This window comes from Monodon monoceros, unplaced genomic scaffold (genome assembly GCF_005190385.1).
Source record: "Monodon monoceros isolate NGI ecotype Baffin Bay Population unplaced genomic scaffold, NGI_Narwhal_1 Super_Scaffold_5, whole genome shotgun sequence".
Taxonomy (NCBI): domain Eukaryota; kingdom Metazoa; phylum Chordata; class Mammalia; order Artiodactyla; family Monodontidae; genus Monodon; species Monodon monoceros.
Window position 1 is genome coordinate 99,406,906 of NW_021703782.1, and position 24,844 is coordinate 99,431,749.

General features: G+C 46.8%; 1 protein-coding gene across 5 annotated transcripts in view; it reads right to left on the bottom strand.

The window, feature by feature from the left end:
* Positions 1-24,844, bottom strand: part of CDK5RAP2 (CDK5 regulatory subunit associated protein 2) — a 184,586-nt gene that overhangs the window by 107,784 nt on the left and 51,958 nt on the right. For 4 of the 5 annotated variants that reach the window (XM_029203581.1, XM_029203583.1, XM_029203585.1 and 1 more), the window contains 2 exons: positions 22,420-22,512; positions 15,183-15,401 (listed from right to left, as the gene is read on the bottom strand). In XM_029203581.1, the coding sequence (XP_029059414.1) occupies positions 15,183-15,401; positions 22,420-22,512 (312 nt within the window). The remainder of the gene's footprint in view (positions 1-15,182; positions 15,402-22,419; positions 22,513-24,844) is intronic. The other variant, XM_029203584.1, reaches the window with a different exon arrangement.

The window sequence follows — 24,844 nt, forward strand, 5'->3', positions numbered from 1 at the left end:
ACAAAAGACGGAGGTCCACGGAGCTGCTGCGCCTGAGCTTACAACTTGGCTCTCCTCCTCTGAGTCCAGGAGAAAGGCTAGATGAGGTCACCGGGTGATGCTGAGTGAAAGATACCACACAATCTTCCTATCTATCCATTTTAATGAGCGCATCCTACCTCTCCTATTTCCCCACCGTCTGTCTGCTCTTACGGGGAATAGAGCAAAGAACAGCTCTGTGCATAAAACAGGTTTTTTCTAACTTCTGGTTTGTTTTCTTAGGCTAAATCTCCAAGAGTGGAATTACTAGACCAAAGAGTAATAATAATAAGCATGGTTCGAGGATTCTCTCTACAAAAGAATTCACTTTCTTCCCAAAAGACAGTGGCTGAAATGCCACCAACAAAGCCTAAGTTTCCTGTTTCACCACAATCTCGCCAGCACTATTTTCTTAAATCTTTGCTAATTTAATTGGTATCAGATGGTCCTTCAAAGGGTTTGAATGCGCATGTCTCTGATGGCCCCCATCACCCTCGGCTTTGATATATCTGATTATCTGGATTTCCCCTTGTGCAAACTGTCTTTAGCCATTCATGAAAGCAGTTTCGAGGACGGTTCTAAAGAAAAGCCGATCTCTCAAGAATTGCCCACGGTGAGCGTACACAAGCGCACACGCACTCGCACACTCTCACGGTCCCCCGACATCAGAAAGGCCACCAGGACAGAGTCCATCTGTCTTACCAACGCTACCAGAGAACAGGCCGATGATGAACGTTTCGCGATGGTCTTGCCTTCCTGACCGCTTAGCGAGCTGTCCTAGTCCGAATGAGGACGGGGCCCAAGCGCAGAGGAGCAGCCACGGCTGGTGGGCAGTAGCCTGGGGCCGCCCCGGGACCGCCCACGCCTGGGTTCCACTGGTAAGAAAAGCTGCGGTGTGTCAAATCACATTAACCCACGTAACCTTCGCAACCCACGTGGCCTGCAAGGCTTTACTCCACCTGGACCCCCACTACCTCGCTGACCTCTTCTGCTGCTCTCCCCTCACTTGTTCCGCTCTGGCACACCCGGCTTTCTTGCCGTCTCTCTTACATACCACGTACACTCCCAGCTCAAGGCTCTTCTACTCGCTCCTCTCCCTGCCTGGAAAATTCCCCAAGGCTGCTCCCTCACTTCCATCAAGTCTGAGCTCAAATGTCACCTTCTCAGTCCAGTCTTCCCAAGCCCGTCCCACCTAAAATAACCACCACAAGCCCCACCGCAACCTCACTCCCCATATCCCTTCCCTTCATTATTCTTCCTCATAGCATCTGCTAATACGGTGTTTAATTATGTGTATGTTTTGGTTGTAGTCTCCCCTACCATGAAAGCAGGGATTTTTGCGTATTTTGTTTACTGTTTTATCTCCATCACCTAGAATGGTACCTGGCACATAGTAGGCACTCACGGCAGATTTAAGATAGCCATAAATTCTTTGACCTTCCCATTGAAAGGTGTGGCGTCTGTGTCCCCTCGTATTAAGTCTGGGCAGTGCGGTGACTACCACGACCAATAGAATATGGCAGAAGTGACACCAAGCCAGTTTCTGGGTCCAGGCTTTAAGAAACTGGCAGCCTCCAACTCGTGTCTCTTGGAACTATGAGTCACCATCCAAAAAGCACGACTACCCTAATGCTGCCATGCTGGAGAGGCCACACACAGGTCTCCAGTTGACAATCCCAGCTGTGTCAGCTTTCCAGCCATCCCCCAAAAGGTAGCAGACATGTGAGTGAAGAGTTATGGATCCTCCAGACCAGCCCATCCACCAGCTGAATGCCATGAGTAACCTGGGCCATGGAGAGCAGAAAATCACCCAGCTGAGCCCTGCCCAAACCCTTAAGCCACAAAATCATGAGATATAATAAAATGGTAATGTTTTAAGACACCAAGTTCAGGGGTAATTTGTTATGTAGCAACAGATAACCAAAACAGCACTCAGTAAATATCTGTTGGACGACTGAATAAATGAAGGAGGTAGATGGGACTGCTCCCATTTTATGAACGAGGAAACAGGTCCAGATAGGTAAAGTAATTCTCCCAAAACCACAGTCACTAAGGGACAGCACCTGTCTGATTCCAAGCCTCTCGGTTCGCTTCCACACAATGACAAGGGTTTGGATTTCTTCGTTATCAGCCACTAATGCAATGATCCCAATCCACTCAATGGTCATCTGACACTTGCTTTTAAACAAACCTCCCCCTGAAAACTGCTGAGAAAGGGACAATGAAATCTTTTGTTAAGCCACTTAGGTACATCTTTAAATTCACAATAAATTCACCTGCCATCCTAGAGAGATCCTGTCTACTTTTTAATTTTAAAATATGTGTGTATTATGCTAAGTAAAAAGTATACACTGCTCATGTGCACAGTAATTACAGGTCCACTTAACATCATTTCCCAGATTCAGTTCCCTCCTTTATAAAACACCTATCAGACCCGTATTTTGATGTCTGGTCAAGTTTTTGTCTATGTGCGTGTGTTCGGCAATCATTTATTCCATTCTCCAGTTCTTTTTTTTTTTTTTAATTCAGCAACCTAGGTTAACAACTTCTTACATGTTTTACGTGATAAAAGCCACTATGTTGTTGCTTTTCTCCCCCATATATCCCTCAACCTAATAGAGCTGACAACGTGAAAACAACATACCTGTTCCAGGATCCCACCAAGGACGTATAGTTTTGTCATTCCTCCAGATTGGGGGGTTCTTAACCTGAGGGCCACTGAACAGGTCGGTCCCTGGGAGTCCATGGAAATTTGTTCATGTGTACATTTTGGGGGGTAGAGCGCTCTCAGCGTAAATCAGGAGTTCAAGGAAAGTCAGGACACCAAAGGGTACAAACTGTTTCTCTTCTTATAAGCTTAGTAACAGAACTACTATTTACCAAGGCCAAGGCATTTTCACATAAAACATCTCTAACCCTTAAAACTGCCTACACAGTAAGTATTATTAGTCCTGTGTTTACAGAGAAGAACCTAGGGCTTGTAGAGACTGAAAGATTTTCACAAAGCTTTATAACAAGAAAGTTCTGGTGCTGAAATTCAAACCCAAGTCAGTTTGACCTCACATTCTGTACTCTTCCCACTCAGCTGCACTACTGGTAAAACCAAATAAAGTATAAAACCACCCTGCGACACGGGCTTCCACTGGTCAGCAGTCCACTCCCCGGAGCTAATTTTATAGTTTCTCAAGGACTCGGGATGGATGGAATAAACCAGCTAATGAACGAAGCAGGACCAAGGATCTTGGACCTCACATGAAGAGCAGTCGGAGAAGGCTTGAAGTCAAAGGACCACTGCAGGGAGGGGGGAAATGTGTGCCAAGGTGGCCTTGAGGAGGAGTGGCTGCCATGGCAACACAGAGACAGCTGATGGGCTCGTGGGCTCGGCACCAGCAGAGTTATAATAAATGTTTAGGGGAGGTATGCAAACGGCATGTCTCGCCTGAGCAAAACAATCAGAAATGAAAATTGATAAACTTGGGTGGTTTCCCCAAACCTCCTTCAATATTTCTGGGCTGTGAAGACAGGGAGACCTAGCCTTGAATCCTGGCTCTACTGCTAACTAGCTGTGCGGCCAGAGATAGATAACTTAAATCTTTGTTTCCTTTCCAGTAAATGGAGATACTATTATAGATTCCTAGCATCCTTGGAGGGTTAATTGAGAGATGGGTGCCCGGCACAGAAGCAGGTGCCCAGGAGACAATACTGTGTCACCTCCGCCTCTCCCTACAGCCCCCAACCCCCGCTCCAGAACGACCTCTCTTCCCACGCTTCCTCGTCTGGGCACAGCATCGCCATCCAAGGTTCGGCTCTTCCCCCTGCCTCTCACACACACCTCCTCATCCAACAGGAGACCCAGGCCTGAAGGTCCAGCGCATCCTCCACACAGAGCCCGTGAGAGATGAAGAGTGAGGTTCTGCTGCTCCTACATGGCCACGAGTGCCCAAGTCCTGCCCTGCCATCCACTCCTACTGCCCTCCCCACACCCCCAGAGTTCTCAGAGGCACTGAACATAGGAAACAATCGCAGACTGAGAAGCAAAGTACAAGTCTGGACAATCTCATAACCACAGTAGAGCTTTCTAATAAAATTGAGGGCTGTTTATTTTTTTTTCGGGGGGGGCGGGCAGGGGTGGGGGGAACAGGGAGGGGATATGCAGCTTAAGGGAGCCATCCGAGTCCTCTTGCTCAAGTAGAGGCAGAAGTGGAAAAAGAAGACGACTGAGGAAATGAGGACGTCAGCCAGCCTAGCAAGGGCCAAGCCTGGCTAGGTCTGCAGCAGGAAAGCGGAAGAATCCAGAAGCTGTGTTCTTAAGGTACAGTAACCCAGGAGCAAGGACGGCCCAGTGAATATCCTGGACTCTGATTAACCAGATCAGCCCCTCCTCCTCCCTGGAGGAGGCATTAGAAGGCAGGACGGGCGAAGCTGAAGCACTGGGGGCAGAGAGAGAAGCACCCCCTCCCTCCCTCCAGCCCACCGCACTGCCTTCTTCAGCACGTGGCTCCCATCTGGTCAACGGCAACCGCTGTCTAAGTGCTCTCCTGACTGCGTTCACCTGCCAAACCACATGCATTCCTTTGATCATTACCTCTCTGCCCAGAACCCTTCAGGGACTCTGAGTTAACTGCAGGACGAAGCCTCCTAACAAGCAGTCACTCTGGGCTCCCTCCGGTGGGCTCCCTCCAGCAGCTCCAGCTTACCTTCTATCTAGCCTTATCTCACCCAACTGCTCCACCAGCACTCCAGGCCCCCACCTGCCTCCAGCCCGTCCCCTCCATCTGGAAACAAAATAGTAAGATCTCCCCAATTCTGCCTGGAGACAGCACGCTTATCTTACAAGGGCCAATCCAAGGGCCACCCCTTCGAACAAAGCCCTCCCTGATTACTCCGGCCCTCAGCAATCATCCTCCCAAAATTTTACCCACCACTTTATTCTATAAACGTCTACAGCACCTCAGAGAGCGCTGGGCACTCTACCTCCATCGCACCTCATCCACCTCTCCCAGCAGCCCTACGAAGTGGAGGTTCTGATAACACCCATTGCACCAATCAGGACACTGCAGTTCAGAGAGCTCAAGCAACTTAACCAAAGTAAAAAGTGGTGGAATCAGGATTTAAAACCAGGTCTATCTGTGTTCTTTTTACTAAACTAGTGGTTTTTCAAACCGAACTTGCGAAGCCCTCGGATTAGCAATGCCCAAGCCTGGCCGGCTCTCAGCATCATCTAGCTACGTGTTCCCGGGCCTTCCTCCAGAAACTGAGTCGGTTGGCTGGGGAAAAGCATGGAAATTTATATTTGGTTTTAATGCAGGAATCTGCAGAGCTCCCTTACGTACATTTGTTTATTTGCTTCTGAACAAAGAGACAAGGGGAAAAAGTTTGAAGACCCCTATCCTACACCAGACCACCATCCTGCTTTAAAGTGAGAGTGGCCCCAGCAAGTCTGCACGATGCCATGAACTGAGCTGCCTCAATTTCCACCCAAATGGGCCATATTTCCTTGAAGATTCCCAGGCACACTCTGGGCCAACACTGAGCTGAGCGTTGCCTTTGCATATCAGAGCTCTCTCAGGGCAGTTTTTTTTTTTTTGCTTTTTAAGTGGGCTGTATGAAAAGTAAAATATCCCTGTAATCTTAGAATCACGTTAGAAATGAAAAGCCAGGCCCTCACACTTCCTTCTCCAGGCAGCTGGTTTATTTTATCTCTAGCCAGATGGAGAATGAGAAGGTTCTCATCCATCAAATTTCCATCTTATCAGGTTTCACTGCGAGAAAGCTTGTCAAAGTGCTCAGTGGTTACCTTTAAATATACAAAGGAAACTTCTCCAAAATCTTAATGAGGTACAGGAACTCAGTGATGTAAGAATCTCCAGAATTAGTAGGAGATACTGGCGTTCCAGCCACGCTCTATGGAGCCTCGTGGCTGCTGGGGGCTGAGGCAGGAGCGGGACGAGGTGGGGAGAGAGGGGCTCCCAGGCCTGCTACCTCACCCCACCCCACCCTGAGCAGCTCCATTTTTCTATGTTTTCTCTCCAGAAGAGTTCATCTGAACAAAGAATACATATGCTCAAAAAATAAATAAACAGAAACCACTGAAGTGAGACAGTCCTTGCCAAAGAGACCAACAAACATGCGCAGTACTGGCTGCGAGCAGTGCAGCTCTGAGCAGGGAGCTCCATGTAGGCTCCACCAGGAAGCTGGGGAAGAACGAATGGACAAAGGTGCTGAAGCTCAAGCTGTGCGGGGGCCAAGGCCCAGCTGTCAGGCGCCAGGCGAGGCACCACACGTCTCTAAAACCCCACCTGCCCTCTCCTCCAGCCCCCTCCCCGCTCCCCCTGTGCCAGGCTCATTCATGCCCCAGCCTTTGCACAGGCCTTCCCTCTACCAGGAATGCATTTCCACCTCCTGTCCCCCTCACCCCCAGGCAAACTGCTACTAAGCCTTCAGGTCTCAGCTCAAACCCACGTCTTCTGTGAAGCCTCCCTCCCCCTCCCCGGCACCTCTCTCAGCACAGCTGCATTCTCTGTGCTCCCAAAGCACTTGGGCCATCCCTCTATCAGCCCTCATCATGCTATACTTTAGTCAGCTCTTGTCTGCATTTCTTTTATATTTCTCTACTAGATTCCTTCAGAGACTGTGTCTGACTTGATTCAGTCCTGTACTCTCAGTGCCCAGGGCAGAGCCTAGCCCAGAAATTATGAAGGAAGAACCAGAGATAAGGGAAAGCCTCTCTGTTTGCACCCCAGAGAGACGATAGCAATTCCCTGTGAAAAGTGATGGGAACAGCCTTCTAAGCCAGCTTCCCCAGCAGGCCCACGCAGGAGCCACTCACACCCAGGGCCTGTCACTCAAAAAGGGTTCTGACGCCCTTCCTAGAGGGATTAATCAGTTGAAAAGGAACAGACGAGCACTTTCTTCAGAGGAGAGGTGAGTGCTCATCAACGAAGAAATTTACAGCTTTGTTGCCTGGACCGGTGAAAAGGCAGAACAGTTATGAGTCAGCAGCGCCTGTCAGAGAGTCTAGTGGGCTGGGCTGTGTCACCCCAAGTCTTGAGACAGCACCTGCCACACCATTAAAAGCAGGAAAAGAGGAAGGAAAAGAAGGAATCTAATGTAATAAGCATCGCCCTCTGTGAGCCAGGAACCACGGTAGCCATTTACTCCTGCATTAAATTTTATTATCCATTTATTTAATCCTAAATTAGATATCATTAACCCCGTTTTAGGGGAGCAAACATTAGTTTAGAAAAATTAAGTAACTGGCTTGGAAGCTCAGAGTTCAGCACCTGCTGACGCTGAGATTCCAACCCAAGTCCGGCACTGTTTTCCCCTGTCCCAAATATACCCACTAAATCGCTAAGTTTCTAGCACCCAAGGCAGTGACGTCATCACCATCAACAAAACAGCTAATATTTACTGATCATTTATGATGCACCAGGTATAACGCTAAGTGCTCTACCTTATCTCATAGAATCCTCACAACTGGTATCTGTTTTTCTGACAAGAAATGGACACCACAGTCTGCAGAGGCTAAGTAGCTGGTTCCCAGCCCCACAGCTAGCAAGCGATGGAACCAGGATTCAAATCTGGTCTGACTCCCAAGTCTCTGCATTGTGCCTCTCTTATGAGAAATTGGAATTTGCAAAGACAAAACTTCTCCCACACAGGTCATTTAAACTACACATTCTACAAGGATACCGACTCAAAATCTTTACACCTGACCTTAAGAAAAAGGGCGGGGGGAGCTCTGACCCTTGGTAAAAATCACACTACCTCAGGTCTGTGGTCTTAGCCCTAAACCAACTAGCCTACAGCCTACAGACCCTGTCTCCAAATGCCAGGTTTTGATGATGGTTCACCAAAAGATGTCCTGAATGCTCTCGCAACCTCATCTGGAGCTATCCGTCAATAAACACACGTGAGAACCGGAGGGGTTCAGGCTGAGCCACCCTGAAATTAAACCCGCTCCTGTCAAAGCACACAGGATTAGCCAGCTGGGTGACGGGTACACCTTTAATTAGATCTTTGGGCTGTAGCCAGCAAATGCATCCCCACAGAGCGAAGGGCCCAGGTACTGAAGCGCACAGTTGTCAGAGTAGTGGGTGACAGGTCTCGCAACAGATGAGAGCGTTATGAGACGGTCTGGGGAACAGGCTAAACCAATGTCTAATAAACAGTGCTTATAAAGGAGAAGAAAAAGACTATGACTTGTTCCTCTCCTCCCTGCACCCACCCCGAGCAGCAAACAGAACGCCTGAACACACACACACACAGACACACAGACACACACACACACACACACACACACACACACGTGCCTTGCGTCTCTGGAGCCAAACAAGGGATGTGAGGGCAAGGATGTGAGAATCCAAGCAGCATTCCTGTTAGACCACAGAAGCTAGGACATTTTAAACATCACAGTTAGGACACCGACTTGGGAATACTGGGGGGTTTTGTTTGTGTTTTGCAAAGGCCTCCTGAATTTCTTTGAAGGGATGTGGGTCCCTCTGGTGGCAAGGAGGTATAACACAATAAAGGGAATCTATCCGTGAGACCCTCACTTTTTGACCTTTCTTTTCGTAAAAGACTCCGAGGTAGAGGCCAAAGCTTGGGCTCACCCGAGCCTACCGACAGTGCCGGCACCACTGCAAGTGCTCAATAAATGTCCCTTGAATAAACAAATGAGCAAACTGCAAATTACCACACGTGCTGAGTTGCCTGGCACTACTAGGTCACTGCAATCACAGGCAATTAAAACAAACAAACAATGAGCTGACTCTCACAGCCAAACGTCTCAGTGTTCACGCACCATCACACACAGTGAATCCAGATGCCTCGGATCCAAGTTGCATTTTCAGACAGGCATTGTCTCCCTCCAAAATGCTTAAGAGCAGGCACAATGAGACGGCAATACATGTTTTTGGCATGAGCAAAGGATGGTTTGATCACATCCAAGAGAGGCTGGCTTGCCATCAGAAAGAATTCAGGCAATGCTACAAAAGCCCATACTGCTTGACAGGGGACCACTGCAAAGGCTTTGAGTTGGGAATCATCTCTCAACGGGGCTGCAGTATTTCCCACTTATTTTGAAATTCTTGTCCAAGAAACGAAAATAATGGGAAACAGCTAGAGAGAGTCCTAGGGACTGAAAACCTTAATACAAGCTTAACAGACTTGGGTGACATTGACCTGGCCCTGTGCAAAACTGCTTCTACTGAATGGGGTACTGTCGAAGAGTCTGTATACTGCTCAGAGAACTCTTTACAAAAACCCACCAGAGGAAATACTTCCCTCAGGCCTCAGTGCCAGCAAAAGCTGTCCCTTTACCTTAACGTGTTCTTATAGACACCAGAGACCTTGTAACTGAATTTCCCTTTTTACTTTCGCTGCCAGGAGCCCCAGCTGGATTTTAAGTCCCCCTCTTCAGCACTGTGGCGGCTCTCACAAGTGGCACTTCTCCTCATTCACCTGCCTCCATTTCACTGGTCACCCTTATTGTTCCGTGACCCTAATGCCTTTAATCTCATTTAATTTTATGACTTTACATAAACCTCTGAAAATGCTTTTGAAACACAGAAAGAAAGAAATTACAAGTCTGAAAGCTTCAAATAACCAAAATACTTCAAGTTGGGTGGTCTTGAAAACGGATTATTGTAGTCCGCTGAAAAGCTGAAATTGTATCAATCTTCCTTTTTGCTAAAAGCACAGTATTCTTAACATAAATATTGTTTGGCATAGCCTCAGCGTGGTATCTTAGGTGAAGTCCTGAAATTAAGAGTCCACAAGGCTTCCCTGGTGGCGCAGTGGTTGAGAGTCTGCCTGTTGATGCAGGGGACATGGGTTCGTGCTCCGGTCCGGGAAGATCCCACATGCCGCGGAGCGGCTGGGCCCGTGAGCCATGGCCGCTGAGCCTGTGTGTCCGGAGCCCGTGAACAGTGAATGGCCCGCGTACCGCAAAAAAAAAAAAAAAAAAAAAAAAAAGAGTCCACAGACTTGGATCCATGTCACATATTTATCACTTTCTATGTGACCATGATCAAGCCATTTAAATTCTGAGGCTCCGGGGCTTCCCTGGTGGCGCAGTGGTTGAGAGTCCGCCTGCCGAGGCAGGGAACACGGGTTCGTGCCCCGGTCCGGGAGGATCCCACATGCCGCGGAGCGGCTGGGCCCGTGAGCCATGGCCACTGAGCCTGCGCGTCCGGAGCCTGTGCTCCGCAACGGGAGAGGCCACAACAGTGAGAGGCCCGCGTACCACAAAAAAAAAAAAAAAAAAATTTCAAGAATCCACCTGCCAGTGCCGGGGACCTGGGTTCGAGCCCTGGTCAGGGAAGATCCCACATGTCGCGGAGCAACTAAGCCCATGCGCCACAACTACTAAGCCTGCGCTCGAGAGCCCGCGAGCCACAACTACTGAGCCCACGTGCTGCAACTACTGAAACCTGCGCGCCTAGAGCCCGTGCTCCACAATAGAAGTCGCCGCAATGAGAAGCCTGTGCACCTCAACGCAGAGTAGCCCTGGCTCACCGCAACTAGAGAAAGCTTGTGCACAGCCACAAAGACCCAACTCAGCGAAAAATAAATAAATAAATTTATTAAAGAAAAACAAAAATTCTGAGGCTCTGATTAATCTATAAAATGGGAAAAACCTTTTGTATGCCCAATCACAGGGCTGTGAGCACCAAGGGAAAGACAGGCAGTCCTTGTATTAACTGTAAAGTACACTGGAGAAGAATACACCTAAGAAATCATATCTGCTTCATTTCTATCACTCTGTAACAGCAGTTTTCATTAACAGAGGGTGTTGACGATTGAGCTGAATGTGGACTGAGAAAAAGACCAGTGTTTGGAACACATTTTCTTACTGGTGTTTTTCAGCTCTACCTGTGGGATGCAGTGAAGTTTGAGTAAATGCTGAGTATTCACGAGTCCTGGAGGGGAGCTTTAGTATGCACCCAGACAGCCCAGAAGCCACACCTGAGCGGCTCCATTACAGAGGAGCAGGTTCTTTTTCCCCTCCATCCCCGACCTCCCGGAGCCTGACACACGTCACGTACCTCTTCTCATCTTCTTGTCTCCGGGCTCTCCGCAGGCAACCCATTCTCCAGACCTCCATCAGACAAGTCTCTCTAAACTGCAGATCTGATCCTAACAATCCTCTGCCCAACTCCCCCTCGACAGGGGCCCCATTGCCTGTAGGTCAAGTCCACACTCCCAAACTCTGTATCCAAGGCCCTCTACAATACAGCCTCTCTCTAGGTTAAAGCCACCCTTCACTACAGCCCCAAACTCTTCTTCCCCCAAACACCACACTCTCTCACATCTGTGTACCTTCACCTCCTATACGAAACTCTCGTCTCCCTCGCCTAGCTGGTAACCTTCAACTCCAACTTCAGAACCAGTTCGAAAGTTACTCTCCCGGAGAGCCTTCTCCAATCCTGCTCTGTGCTCCCGTGGTTACTCTGTGCCTATCTCCGTCCCGGAACTGTCCCCAGGCAGAGCTGAGGGCCTGCACAAAGCGTTCAATGTGGCTGAATGCATGAATGGGAGTCCTTTCCATTGCCAAGCCAGACACAGGGGCCACCAAAAGGCCTGGGGTTTTGTTTGTTTCAATCCAAAAGCAACAGCAATAGCAGCTGGTGAGTGGGAGGCTCTAGTTAATTAAAGAGCCTAGTTAACAGCACCAGCTGATAAGCCATGCAAGGCTGGTGGGTTACACTCTACCTCTGCATGCGTCCTAGCACCATAAGGCAAAGTCACCCCCAGCAGGTTTCCCCAGACACTGAACAGGCCAGTGCCCCCAAGATCGGGTGCAAAGCATGCTCACGAGATGGGCACAGTCAAATTCTTAGGATAAAACCAGAAGTTAAGCAGAGATACCGTTGTGATGCGATACATGCTCAAAAAGAAAGAAACCACGGCCAGATCCTCTTGTCAGAAACGTGCATGACTCAACGTAGAAAAGCAGCCGTGATGAGACACTAGGAAGCCCTGAGTCACAGGCAGGCTCACCTGATGTGAGCATCCAGAGGCACAGCTGCTTTTTGGTGCCCAGAGCCCTGAAACAAAGCCGCGCCTTCTCTGGATAACTGCTCACTCCCTCCAAACACGGGGTTCTAGGGGAAGCGGCCAGTGATGATACACGAGCTCACACACACACACACACACGTGCACACGCACATGCACGCACAACCACACACACACTCACTTCTGACAAAGAATGAGCATGTGACCCAAGTTGGGCCTCTCGATACCTCACCTGTCTGGCCCTCCAGACCAGGGGACAACAGGGGTAGTGGGGTGTGAGAGTCCTCCTTCATCTCATTTACTAAACTGGGGAGCTGTGATCCCAGCAGGGCTGGCAATGCTGGGTCCAACCACTTGGAGCTGGAGTAAGAGGACGCAAGAAAGAGAAGCCAGGGCTTCCCTGGTGGCGCAATGGTTGAGAGTCCGCCTGCCGATGCAGGGGACACGGGTTCGCGCCCCGGTCCGGGAAGATCCCACATGCCGCGGAGCGGCTGGGCCCGTGAGCCATGGCCGCTGAGCCTGCGCGTCCGGAGCCTGTGCTCCGCAACGGGAGAGGCCACAACAGTGAGAGGTCCGCGTACCGCAAAAAAAAAAAAAAAAAAAAAAAAAAGGAGAAAAAGAAAGAGAAGCCAGCTCTCAGAGAGACACGGACTCGGTGCCGGCAGAGTTCCTGTCACCCCTGTCCTTTCAGCCATTTAGTTACCCAAGGCAATGCATTCCCCTTTCTGCCTAAGTTACTTAAAGCTGGGTTTCTACCCCCAGCAAAAAAAAAAAACTCCCACCCGTAGTATACTTCACTCTAGTCTCTCCCTCTCACTGTCACATGCCCCTTCCATTCCTTGCCAAGCACTCCTTGCTTCCTTATGAAGACGTATGCATGTTACTTAGGAATAAATCTTATCAAAAGCAGTCCAAAATTCTTTTAGAAGCACTAGAGTTTTCATGAATACGTGAATTATGGAACCAACATTGTCTGATAATAGAGGGATTGGTAAATAAATTACAGCGTATCCACTTGATGTAATGTTATATAGCCATTTCAAGTGTAAGTTATAATGTAAAGAAACAATTACATCCTTTATACACCTAGGTGTGTGTGTGGGTGTGTGTATCTCCCGAATCCAATTTCTATTGAATAAACATTTTTATATGATACAGGGGGATGGAGGGGACAAAGTAAACTGAAAAAAAAAATGTTATCCAACAGTGAAGGATCTAAGAATTGGTTATGAAAACTGACCTCTATAGAAGGACCCTCTGGCCAGTCTTTTCTTTACCTCATCCACAGAGGCACACGACTCAGACCTCACACTGCTCACTCAACTTAAGTGTCATCTCCTCTAGAAGGCTTCCCTGACTACTCTGTCCCACGAGGATCTCTCGCACTGACTACGTAAGCTGCATGAATTAGCTCTGGGTTTTACACTGCTTTGCATTTTGTCATGTATAACATTTTCACCTCCCTTAAGGAAACAATAAAACATTCAGGGCTCACGCCATGTATTTCCATCAGCATCTCAACTAGATACATGTGGTTTTCAGTAACACTGAATAAACATCAGACAGGTCTTTTAATAACATGCAATGAACTGGTACACACCAATACTGCTGGTGGCATCACAGCCTGGGCGAGCCCTTTGGACGAGTGATCTGGCAGCGTGATTAACTAGTATAATCCTCAGAGTCTATCCTTGGGATTTCAAGAAAAAAAATGCCTTTATGCCCGAAGATGTTCACTGTGGCGTTACTTAAACAGCCCAAATGTCCAAGAGAGCAGGAAATTATTATTAAGTAAATCATGTGAAATCTATTCAATGAAGCGTATTCAGCACGACTGCTCTGGAGCCTACACAACACGGGGAGATGGCCGTGAGAGAGAAAGTGATCAAAGAACACACAACAGCATTTAGCCTCTGATTGGACTGGGGCCCCAAATGCACCAGGACTAAAGGGTGATACTGAAAAACAGAGTTACTTTATGAGGGTGGTGGACTTATAGGCGACATTTTCTTATTTTCCTAAGTTTCCATTATTGCTCTCTTGATGTTCATTAAAATTTCTGTTAAAATAGACAAACATTTATATTTCAATCCTCTTGTCAGTGCCAGCCTTAGGATTTCAAACTATGGTCCTGACGTCCCGTCCCTGCCAACAGCAGCCACCAGAGAACTAACCTCTGGTACCTGCGGGCTCTCCTTCGAGCTCTCTACTCCAATGACTCTGCCTGCCCCAGGCGCCCGTGCAGGGAATTCGTTTAACCTGAGTGTCAACAATCACTCAGACTCAGTCCCTGTGCTACCCGACTGCACCGAGGCTGTGGATCTGGCCGTGACTCTCAGGATGCGGAAAACTTACATTTAAACCTAACAGAAACTGTAAAAGATCAACTTTTGGTCTACCAAATTCAGAGAGAATTCCTTAAATACTAACATCCAATGCTAAATAGAGTAGTCTTAAAAAAAGATCACTCTCACCTAGGGCAACGTGGTATAATCTTTCTGGAGAACAATTTGGGTGTATCTATAAAATAGTCTTTAAAATATTCATACTCTTTGACCCAGTAATTATACCTCTATCAGGAAATAATCAGTGGATAAATATTTATGTACAAGGATGTTTGCTGCAGCATTTGTTATAAGGCAAATATATATATATATATATATATATATATATATATATATATATAATGAACTAAACATCCTACAGCAAGGACTAGTTAAATAAACTGTAGCACATTCAAGTGATGAACCATTATGTTCACACACAAAAAAACACGTTTTTGAAGAACACTCATGACGGCCCCACACCAAAGGGAGAACATTGAATTAAAAACAAAAAAAAGAAACAATACAAAAATGCATTTTCAGCTTGACACCAATAATGTGCACCAATAATGTGCACGCGCGTGTGTGTGTGTGCGTGTGTGTGACAGAAAGAGAGAGAGAGAGAGAGAATAAAAGGACTAGAACATCAAATAGCTAAGACTGGTCATTTCTACGTGATGAGATGGTGAGTGAAATATTTTATATTCTTCCGGTTTTTCTAAGCTTTCGGCGATGAATATCCGTCTCCCTAAAACAGCCAAAGAGCCCCGGCCAGCGCAAGCGCCCTGCCCACTACCTCGAGGGCCGAGCGGCACTCACATGGGTGATGCGGTCTCCCTTGTTCCTCTCTCGGTGGGCTGCCCCCAGCTCCTTCTCCAGTCTCTCCCTCTCCTGCTGCAGGTCGCTCAGCTCCCGGCTGACTCTCTTAATGTTCCTACGCAGTCTGTGGTTCTCTGTGCTCTTGGTGAGGTTTTCTGAGCGCAGCTCAGCCAAAAGGGCTGCCTTTTCTAACAGAGCAGCCTCGTAATCTTCAGACCCCTAGAAGAAGAGGAGGGGAAGGGGAGCTGGGCTGATTTTCACAGCTCAGTAAACAAACCAAGAAATCGGTGCTCCTTGTTCACCAGTTTTGTTTTTCTTTTTTTGGTCGGGGGGGGGGGGGGGGTGGGGGGGGGGGGGGAGGTGGAGATTAACATAACATTCAGGACCCACAGCACAAATAATATGAAAGTTTTGAAATAACACAGGGTAGTGTTTATGTTACAACGTTGATGTTAAGGGGGAAAAGGCTACAATTATTGTGTAAAAACTTTTTTTTTTAAAGATGAGAAAGAAAAGCACAAAATGTTAGTAGTAACTGTATTTAGTAGGGTGGGAATACAGATGATTTTTTTCCTTTACTTCTCTGTATTTTCAAATGTTGTAAGGTTAGTGAGCACGTTACTTCTGTAATAGTTTAAAAAACCAATTTAAGTTATTTTTAAAAGATAGAAAATAAAGAATTTTATTTGAAAAGCAGAGATGGATTCAAGCACTGGCAATGTTCATCTCTGTTAGAGATAAACCCACAGTCATCTAGAGAAAAAGGAGGGTCAACCTAGTAATCGATAGCCACCTCAAGAGGCTACAAGTTCAGTAGAGTCGGAGGTCTACGCGTGTCAAGAACATGTTTATTTCATTAATACAGTTTATTAGAGAAAATACATATGTGATTATCGTGCATATGAAAAAATGTCGTAACTCACCACTAATCAAAAAGAGCGAATTAAAACAAGCTTTCACTTAACAAGTGAAATTGTTTTAATGAGAATACCCAGTGCTGGCAAACTTATTGGGAAATGGCACAATTAACATTCACGTTTCAAGAACTGACCAAGCATCTAGAAGCCAAGAAATATGCTGGCAGGAATGTACATTGATAGAACTCCCCATGGACAGATTATGTACATCAAGTATGTGTGTATTATATAAAGATGTTCACAATCATCCCAATAATTCTATTCCTAGGATTCAATCTCGGAGAAGAATCCAAAATATAAGGGGGAAAAGCCTTATGTACAAAGTCATTGGGGCTTCCCTGGTGGCGCAGTGGTTGGGAGTCCACCTGCCAGTGCAGGGGACATGGGTTCGAGCCCTGGTCCGGGAGGATCCCACATGCCGCGGTACGGCTAGGCCCGTGTGCCACAACTACTGAACCTGCGAGCCACAATTGCTGAAGCCCCTGTGCCCGGAGCCCATGCTCCGCAGCGGGAGAGACCACTGCAGTGAGAAGCCTGCGCACCGCGGCAGGGAGTAGCCCCCGCTCGCCGCAACTAGAGAAAAGCCCACGTGCAGCAATGAAGACCCCAAAACAGCCAATAAATAAATAAATAATAAATTCTTTAAAAAAAAAAGTCATTCATCAAAGAACTACTTAAAACAGTGAAAAATAAGAAACAACCTAAATGTGCAAGAATATGAAAGCGAATAAAGTATGACAAAGCCACACAATAAAACCTTAAAACTATATTTACAAAAAGTTGATAATATGTGAATATTTCTAAGTCACTATGTTACATTAAAAAAAAAAAAAATCCCTGGTGGCTCAGTGGTTAAGAATCCACCTGCCAATGCAGGGGACACAGGTTCAATCCCTGGTCCGGGAAGATACCACATGCCGCAGAGCAACTAAGCCCGTGCTCCACAACTACTGAGCCTGCGCTCTAGAGCCCGCGAGCCACAACTACTGAAGCCCGAGCGCCTAGAGCCCGTACTCCACAACAAGAGAAGCCACCACATTGAGAAGCCCATGCACCGCAACGAAGAGTAGCCCCCGCTCGCCGCAACTAGAGAAAGCCCGCGCACAGCAACGAAGACCCAACGCAGCCAAAAATAAATAAATTAAAATAAAAATCAAATTGTAAATGATCTAAAAAATAAAATCTATGCATAGGATAAAGCCTAGAAGGAAAAACAACAAGGCGTTAATAGGGGGAAAGTTGGGGAACTTCCTGATTTCCCTTTTTTCCCTTCTTGCCAGTCTTCTGAAAAAATTTTTGAAACGTATATAATACTTATACTCAGAAGAAAATTAACTTTTTAAAAAATCTGTCTTTTGAATTAGATTGAGGACAAGATTAAAAATTTTAAAGCAAGGGACACTCGAGCTGTCAAGGTCGCAGCTCAGACTGTGGAGTAAAGGGACTGGTCCCAGCTTCCGGGCCTTCCCAAGAAATCCATCTCTGCCTCTGTCGACAGTGAAGTCCTAGCTGTTCAGCAGAGGTGGGCTACAACCATGGTCACTCTGGAGGCAGAGGGGTTCCGCTGCTCCCGGGCCCCTACAACCCAGCCATCTGGTCCCATGCTTCCCCAACTATTGTCTAGGACACAGCAACAGAGGCTGAGGGAGAAAGCCATTCAAATTCCAAAGTAGGTTTTATAGAAGCTTCTGTTTTAGTTTCCTTTAAAATTAAAATAAATAAAAAGAAATGGGAAACCTAGGTCACAGGCCCACCCAAAAAATGTATCTGGGGCAGTGCTTATTTAAATAAACTCAAAAAGAGAAAAGAAGATAAACAATGATTTGGGAAAACGCTCACCTTGAACAATTTTCATAGTTACCTTTTATTAAGCACTGATTATGTATGCGGGGTTAAACCAGGCACTTTTACACATATTATATCTCAGTCTTTCACAGGGCCCTACAAAGTACACATTATTATCCCTATTTAAGTAACTGAGGCTCAAAACTGTTAAATGACTAGCCTGTCATCAGACCGTAAGTGATTAAATCCGGGATTCAAACGACTCCAGAGCCTGTGTTCTTCCCAGAGCACTATTCTGTCTTGCCCATTCCTGGGCAGATTCCAGTTAACACCAATAAACTACAAAAAATTAAAACAAGCAGACTGAATTCAAGGGGAGAACACCAGTTAGGAGCTTGTTAAACAAAGGATAGCAATGGTTGATACTAAAATAATAGATATTATCAAGCGATCAAATTTCTGTGGGATTATCATGTAAATAACGGTAACAAAGCCTCTTTAAAAATCTGAGCTCGAAGAATTCAAATTCATACATTCGATTCACTTCATAAGAATACTTTCCATGTTAATCTTCCCTGAGATGGCCCTCTGGAAAACTTCTTTGGAGAATTTTTTTTACCTTTTCCTGCAAGACACCCTGACTTTCAGATTCTATAACACCAGTCAGGTGTTTATAAATCAGGTGGCAAATACCTGACCCAGTTAGACATGGTCAGAAACTAAAGCACCCCCTACCCACCCCGCTAAAAAAGAAGCTAAAGCCCAAATAATATGAAACAAATTGTTCTTCCCCACAGTACAGAAACATGATGAGTTCAATAAAGAAAGAGTCAGAAGGCCCAGAGTTCAAAGACCAGTTCTAGCTGTGTGACTTGGGAGAAGTTAACTTCTCTGAAGTTCTGTTTCCTCATGTGTGAGAATGATCTCTATTTCACAGGGTTGTTGTGAAGGTAAAATCTGACACATAAAGTCCCATTTCAGCAGGTGCGGGATAAGTAAATCTAGGTTCCCTTTTCCATCATTTACTCCATTATCTTTCATTCCCAATCAAGAGATAATATGGGGAGTTTCCTCAAACTAAAAGCTACGTGTATAACACCATTAACTGAGAATCTGAAAATAGACCAAAGTAAAAACTACTATATTGTTATGCCAGAACTACATCACCCAACTTAAGGGTGAGTTAACATTTACTGAGTTACCACCTGTGCCCAGATACATGCTCTTATTCAATCCTTGTAAGGATTATGTGACATAAATGTGACTACCCAGATTTTACAATGCGCAAGCAGACTGGGAGAGTGCAAATATCTTGCCCAAGATGATACAAGTTAGTGAAGCAGAGTTACGATTCAAATTCGTGTCCCACCCCAGGTTCTTCAGAGTAAAAATAATATGATACATACATATAATGGACTATATGCAGCTGTTTAAAAAGACTGTATAAAAAGCACACAACACACACACACAAATGACTGCATGTCAAACTGCTGAAATCTGAGTAAGGCCAACAGACTGCACCAATATCCTGGTTGTGACACTGTCCTATGTCACATAAGATGCTAACTTTGGGAGAACTAGGTAAAGAGTATACAGAAGTCTACTGCATGTGAATCTACAATTATCTCAAAATATATTTTTTTAAAGATTGGTTAGATCTATATATACTGCCAGGGAAAGAATGCTAAATGAAAACAGAAGAGATTACATAAAAAAATACATATTATGATGCTATTTAATTTTTCAAAGGTGATATATATATATGTACAAATACGCTTTGAAAAGAGTCAAGGTGCTAACAGTGAACATCTTTAGACGTGAGTTTACTGGTGACTTTTATCAACCTCTTTCCACCATTTTAAATATTTTATGAGTTTCCTGCAATGTGCAATTTTACTTTTATAAAGCCGAGCAGGGAGGGGAGGAGACATAACCGCTACTTCCAATTTGAAAATACATTGTTTAAATGGCTTCAGAGGTAGCACAGCCAGGCCACACTGCAACCTTCACAGAGTCACATCTGTGATTAGAATCTACCTCTCTGCACTGTGGCAACTGCTCCAAGAGTCTGAATGCCACTTGTCACTGTCACGCTTGATGCCACCCCTGTGAGCTTTAGCTCTTATACTCATGCTGCAATTAGTTCAAATCATTTGACATCCCAAAAAGGGCCCAAAATGTGAAAGACAATGCATTTTCAAATGTCTGTGCAATATTCAAATTATACATACCTCGCAATGAATTAGCCGATATAAGGGTCTGGTGTGTATTGACTCACACACATAATCAGAAAAATGGAAGGAGCAGAGACTTCGGAGTCAGACTTTGAGTTCAAGTACTGGCAACCTGTCAAACGGGTGAGCACTCTGCCTCCGTGGGTAAGGATTAAATGAGTGCTCTCTGAACAGCCAACGTGCCATGCAGAACCCGAGGAATTTCAACAGTGTCTGATCTCCATACCTTGCAAGATGAGAAACCCGGCCAACACTGTAAACTACAAGACCTCAAAGATCACTTTTAGACTAGGACTGAGGGTTATGAAATTAATCAATGGATGTAATAAGCCTGGGTAACACGTAAACGTGTAAGACTCTTTTCCTTCCTTCAAGGCCCAACAAGTAAAATATCACAAGACGTAAGGATGTCGGGTCTCTGCTTACCAATTACTAACATACACTTTTTCTTCTCAAGGAATTGGTTTTGCTAAGAATTCAGCTTTTAAGGCTTGTTATTTTCTAAGCAAGGGGAAAAAACTCAGTGTAAAGTGTAATCTCAGCTCCATTTCATCAACCACTGTCAAAATGGTGGGGAAGGCAAGTCTGCGAGTCCAAAGACAGAGATTTGTCTCTGCTTCTAGTGCACCCGGACTTAAACCAAATTACTTCAATTACTCTTACTGTGAACCAAAGCTCTGAAAAGATAAGGCATGGGATATGAATCTGAAGAACCAAACAGTCTTAAATTAGATTTAACTCCTAACTTCTACTTTATAACCAAAAACAACATGGGAGGAAGAAGTGGGAGGGTGGAGCTTTAAGGCAGTATGGGCTTAATCCCATGATGGAGCATTACTGATTCATTAGTTATTAGTAACAGGTATACACTGTAGAGGGAAACTAGAAACATGGGAAGAAAATGTTAATTCAAAACACTGAACTTGGGCTTCCCTGGTGGCGCAGTGGTTGAGCGTCCGCCTGCCGATGCAGGGGACGCAGGTTCGTGCCCCGGTCCGGGAAGATCCCACATGCCGCGAAGCGGCTGGGCCTGTGAGCCACGGACGCTGAGCCTGCGTGTCTGGAGCCTGTGCTCCGCAACGGGAGAGGCCACAACAGTGAGAGGCCCACGTACCGCAAAAAAAAAAAAACAAAAAAAAACCACTGAACTAAAATTAGCAAGAAAGAGGGAAGATTGAGGGGATGACCCGCAGGAGCCCTTGCTGTGCAACGCTGGAGGGAAAACAAAAGGCGGGTCAAATAACCAAAGCCTGGAACAGAAAGCTGGCAGGGAGCAGGCAAGCCAGGTGAGGAGACGTAGGGGGTGAAGGGAAAAGCACAGGCTTGGGAGCGAGACTGATTCAGGGGTCAAATCCTAGCTCTTTCACTTATCGCTTCTGTGACCCTGAGCAAGCTACTTGAATCTCTGAACCTGGATTTCCTCAGCAGTAAACAAGGATATTAACAGTGCCTACTTCCTGGCACGGCTGTACAGATTTATTGAGCTAATCCACGGAGAACACCTGGCACAGGGCTTGACACATAGTACATGTTCAATAAATGGCAGCTTTTATTAGCAGCAATTACCACATTTAAACCCTGGTCCTGTCATTTGCAAAGCTGTGTGACCGTGAATAAGCTGTATACCCTCACTGAACTTCACAAACCCCTCAAATACAAGGGGGGTGAAAATTACCTTCCCCACAGGGTGGTGAAGATTAAATGAGATAATCCACACATCTCGCACGGTCTACTCCTGGCACAGCCTAAGCTCAGCACTCCTAACTGTGGGCGTAGTGGTCACCATCTTCACTGTCATATTGAGGAAGGGGCTGGAGAAGCACCCAAAGCTGCAGAAGACGTTCCTTTAATTAGACTGAGTGAACTCTTCTACTAAAGACCACTCAGAGGACTTCCCTGGTGGCGCAGTGGTTAAGAATCTGCCTGCCGATTCAGGGGACACGGGTTCGAGCCCTGGTCCAGAAAGATCCCACATGCCTCGGAGCAACTAAACCCGTGCGCCACAACTACTGAGCCTGCGTGCCACAACTACTGAAGCTCACGCGCCTCGAGCCGGTGCTCCGCAACAAGAGAAGCCACCGCAATGAGAAGCCCGCGCACCGCAACGAAGAGTAGCCCCCGCTCGCTGCAACTAGAGAGAGCCCGCGCACAGCAACGAAGACCCAACGCAGCCAAAAATAAATTAATTAATTTTTAAAAAGACCACTCAGAGCTCCCTTGGTTCCTTTCAGCTGCAAAGCCCTGACATCACCAGGAGGAAGGATCATGGAGAGAGGAACTTCAAACAAAGCCAACACTTACCTGGAATTTCTGGGTCTGTGCTTTCTGGGGGGCCTCTCGGGCTTTAGCAAAGGCAGCATTGAGCTCTTCAATTTCAGAGTTAAGTTCTTCAATCTGGGTAAAAAACAAGGAAGAGCAGCCAAGTATGCACTGGGCTCTCCTCTCTGTGCTCAGCCCAGAAGCTTTTCCTGCTGGACTGGGAAGTGCTTGTAACCGAGGGCTCTGTAGTCAGAAAAGTGGGATTTCTAGTTTGCCTGTCTACTAGCTGGATGACTTCAGGCCAGGCACTTTATCTCTTTGAGACTTAATTCCCTCAACTATAGAACGAAGATACGACCACTCACCCAACCACAGCACTGTGAGGCTTGAACAACGTTAATAGGTACAGGCGCTCAAGTAATGCCTGGCTCACGCTAAGAGTTACTATTATTGTCCACAGAGATGACCCACCCAACCAGCGAGCCTGGCTCTTCCCAGAACTCCTCACCCTCCAGTGACCTTCTCCTCTGGCCCAGAGTCAGCGAGGAACTCCCCTGGCCACACCCTGAACTCTGCCAGCAGCCAGAACTGACCTACCACCGGTGCCCCGCACAGCAGAGGGTCTCCGACGACCACTGGGCCCTGAACTCCCAACACCCAAGACAAATCACACTGACCATGATTATGAACCAAATCTCCACTGCGGCTGACACTGGTGGTTACTCAAATTCCTACCTCCTCGGCTTCCTCAACCCCAGTTTCCTGGTCGGCGTCCCACTCCTGCAGCCATTCCTCCTGCCCCCTTTGTGCATTCCTCTCCCTGTTCCTGAAATTTGCTGTCCCCTGCGGCCCGAGGCTCAGCCTCCTTTCCCACCCCACGCTATCCTTGGATAAGTAGATCACCTCTCAGAATTTTCACTCGTATCTGTATACGACTGACTCTCAGACCTATACCTCCAGGCCTGGGCCTTCTCCAAGCTTTAGACTCGCGGATCCATCTGCCTCCTGGACGTCTCACCTGAACGGTCCATGGGCTTCTCAAAGTCGGTACCTTCTAAACAGGCTCATCACCTCCATTGCCGCCCCCATCTCACCATGATCCTCCATTTTCTATGCTTTTAAGGGAGTTGGTGGCACCACCATATCCCCAGTCACGCAGCCAGAAGTCACCCTTGACTGCTCCTTCTCTCAAGTCCTACGTCTAATCATCAAAGTTCCCCAAATTCACTTCTAATTTTTAATTATTTCTAGTTGTATTTCTTGAATACGCCCCACCCCTCCACTCCTACTTACTGTGACCACTGCTCTAATTCAGCCTTTCTGAATTAGGGGGCTCTCACCTCAGCTACTGGCCTCCCTGCCTCCGTTCTCGCCCTTCTGCCGTCCCCTTTCCCAATACAGCCACAGGCTGCTCTCGGATGCAAACGTGACCACACCCCTCCGCTCGGAGCCTTCAGTGGCCTTGCTACCCTCTGAGTTCCACCACCTCCGCTGCCCCTTGCAACCCCTCCAGCTTCTTCTCTCGCCTCACTTCAGCTCTGCGCTTGATGCTCTGAGAACCTCAAACCGTTCTGTTTCCACAAACACACAAGGGGCTCTTTCCTAACGTAAGGCTCTGTCTGACCAGCATTCTCCCCTCTGCGCGAAATGGCCTCCCAGTCTCCGCCTCCCTTCCCAGCTAATTCCTGGTCCTCCTTTAAGATTCAGCTCAGACACCTCCTCCAGGAAGAAGCGCTCCCCGCTCCTCGCCCCCCGCATCCACACCCTAACCTGGACTAGGCCCCCTTCCCTCTGCTTCCACAGCCCCCTGCACTTCCCTCAATCACAACACCTTCATGCTGTCTTTTTTCCCCACTAGACTGGCAAGCAGAGCTGTGTTTTCTTCTCTGTATCTGTGCCGAGGAGTTACTGAGACATAACTGATGGCTATACTCGTGACAGGAGAACCGCAAAGAACCATGAGCCACCACCTTGGATCCCAAAGGCAACAAGCGGAAGGCAAGGACGACTTCTGGCTGGCACGACTAGGGATACGGTGGTGCCACCAACGCAGGCAAGAGCAGAGAAAATGGAGTAGGATGGTGAGATGGGGGCGGCGATGGAAGTGATGGATCTGTTGAGAAAGTGCCGGATCTGAGGAGCCTGCAGACCACCCAGGTGAGATGTCGCAGTCATGGCCTTGCCTCCCAAAACTCCTTTATCTCAATTTTCTGTTGTCTTTCAAAAGATTAGACCCATGCTGTCCAATATGGTGACAAAAGTCAGAGTTTAAAAATGTTAAATACCTCATTGCTATTTTTCTTTTATTGATTACATGTTAACATCTGGCATGTATGTATTTTAAAGTTAATTTCACTTGTTTCTTTTTACTTCTTTTAATGTGGCTACTAGAAAATTTTAAATTACATACATAACTCGCATTATAGTCATGCTGGACAGCACTGAATTACTCTACAAAAGAACTTCT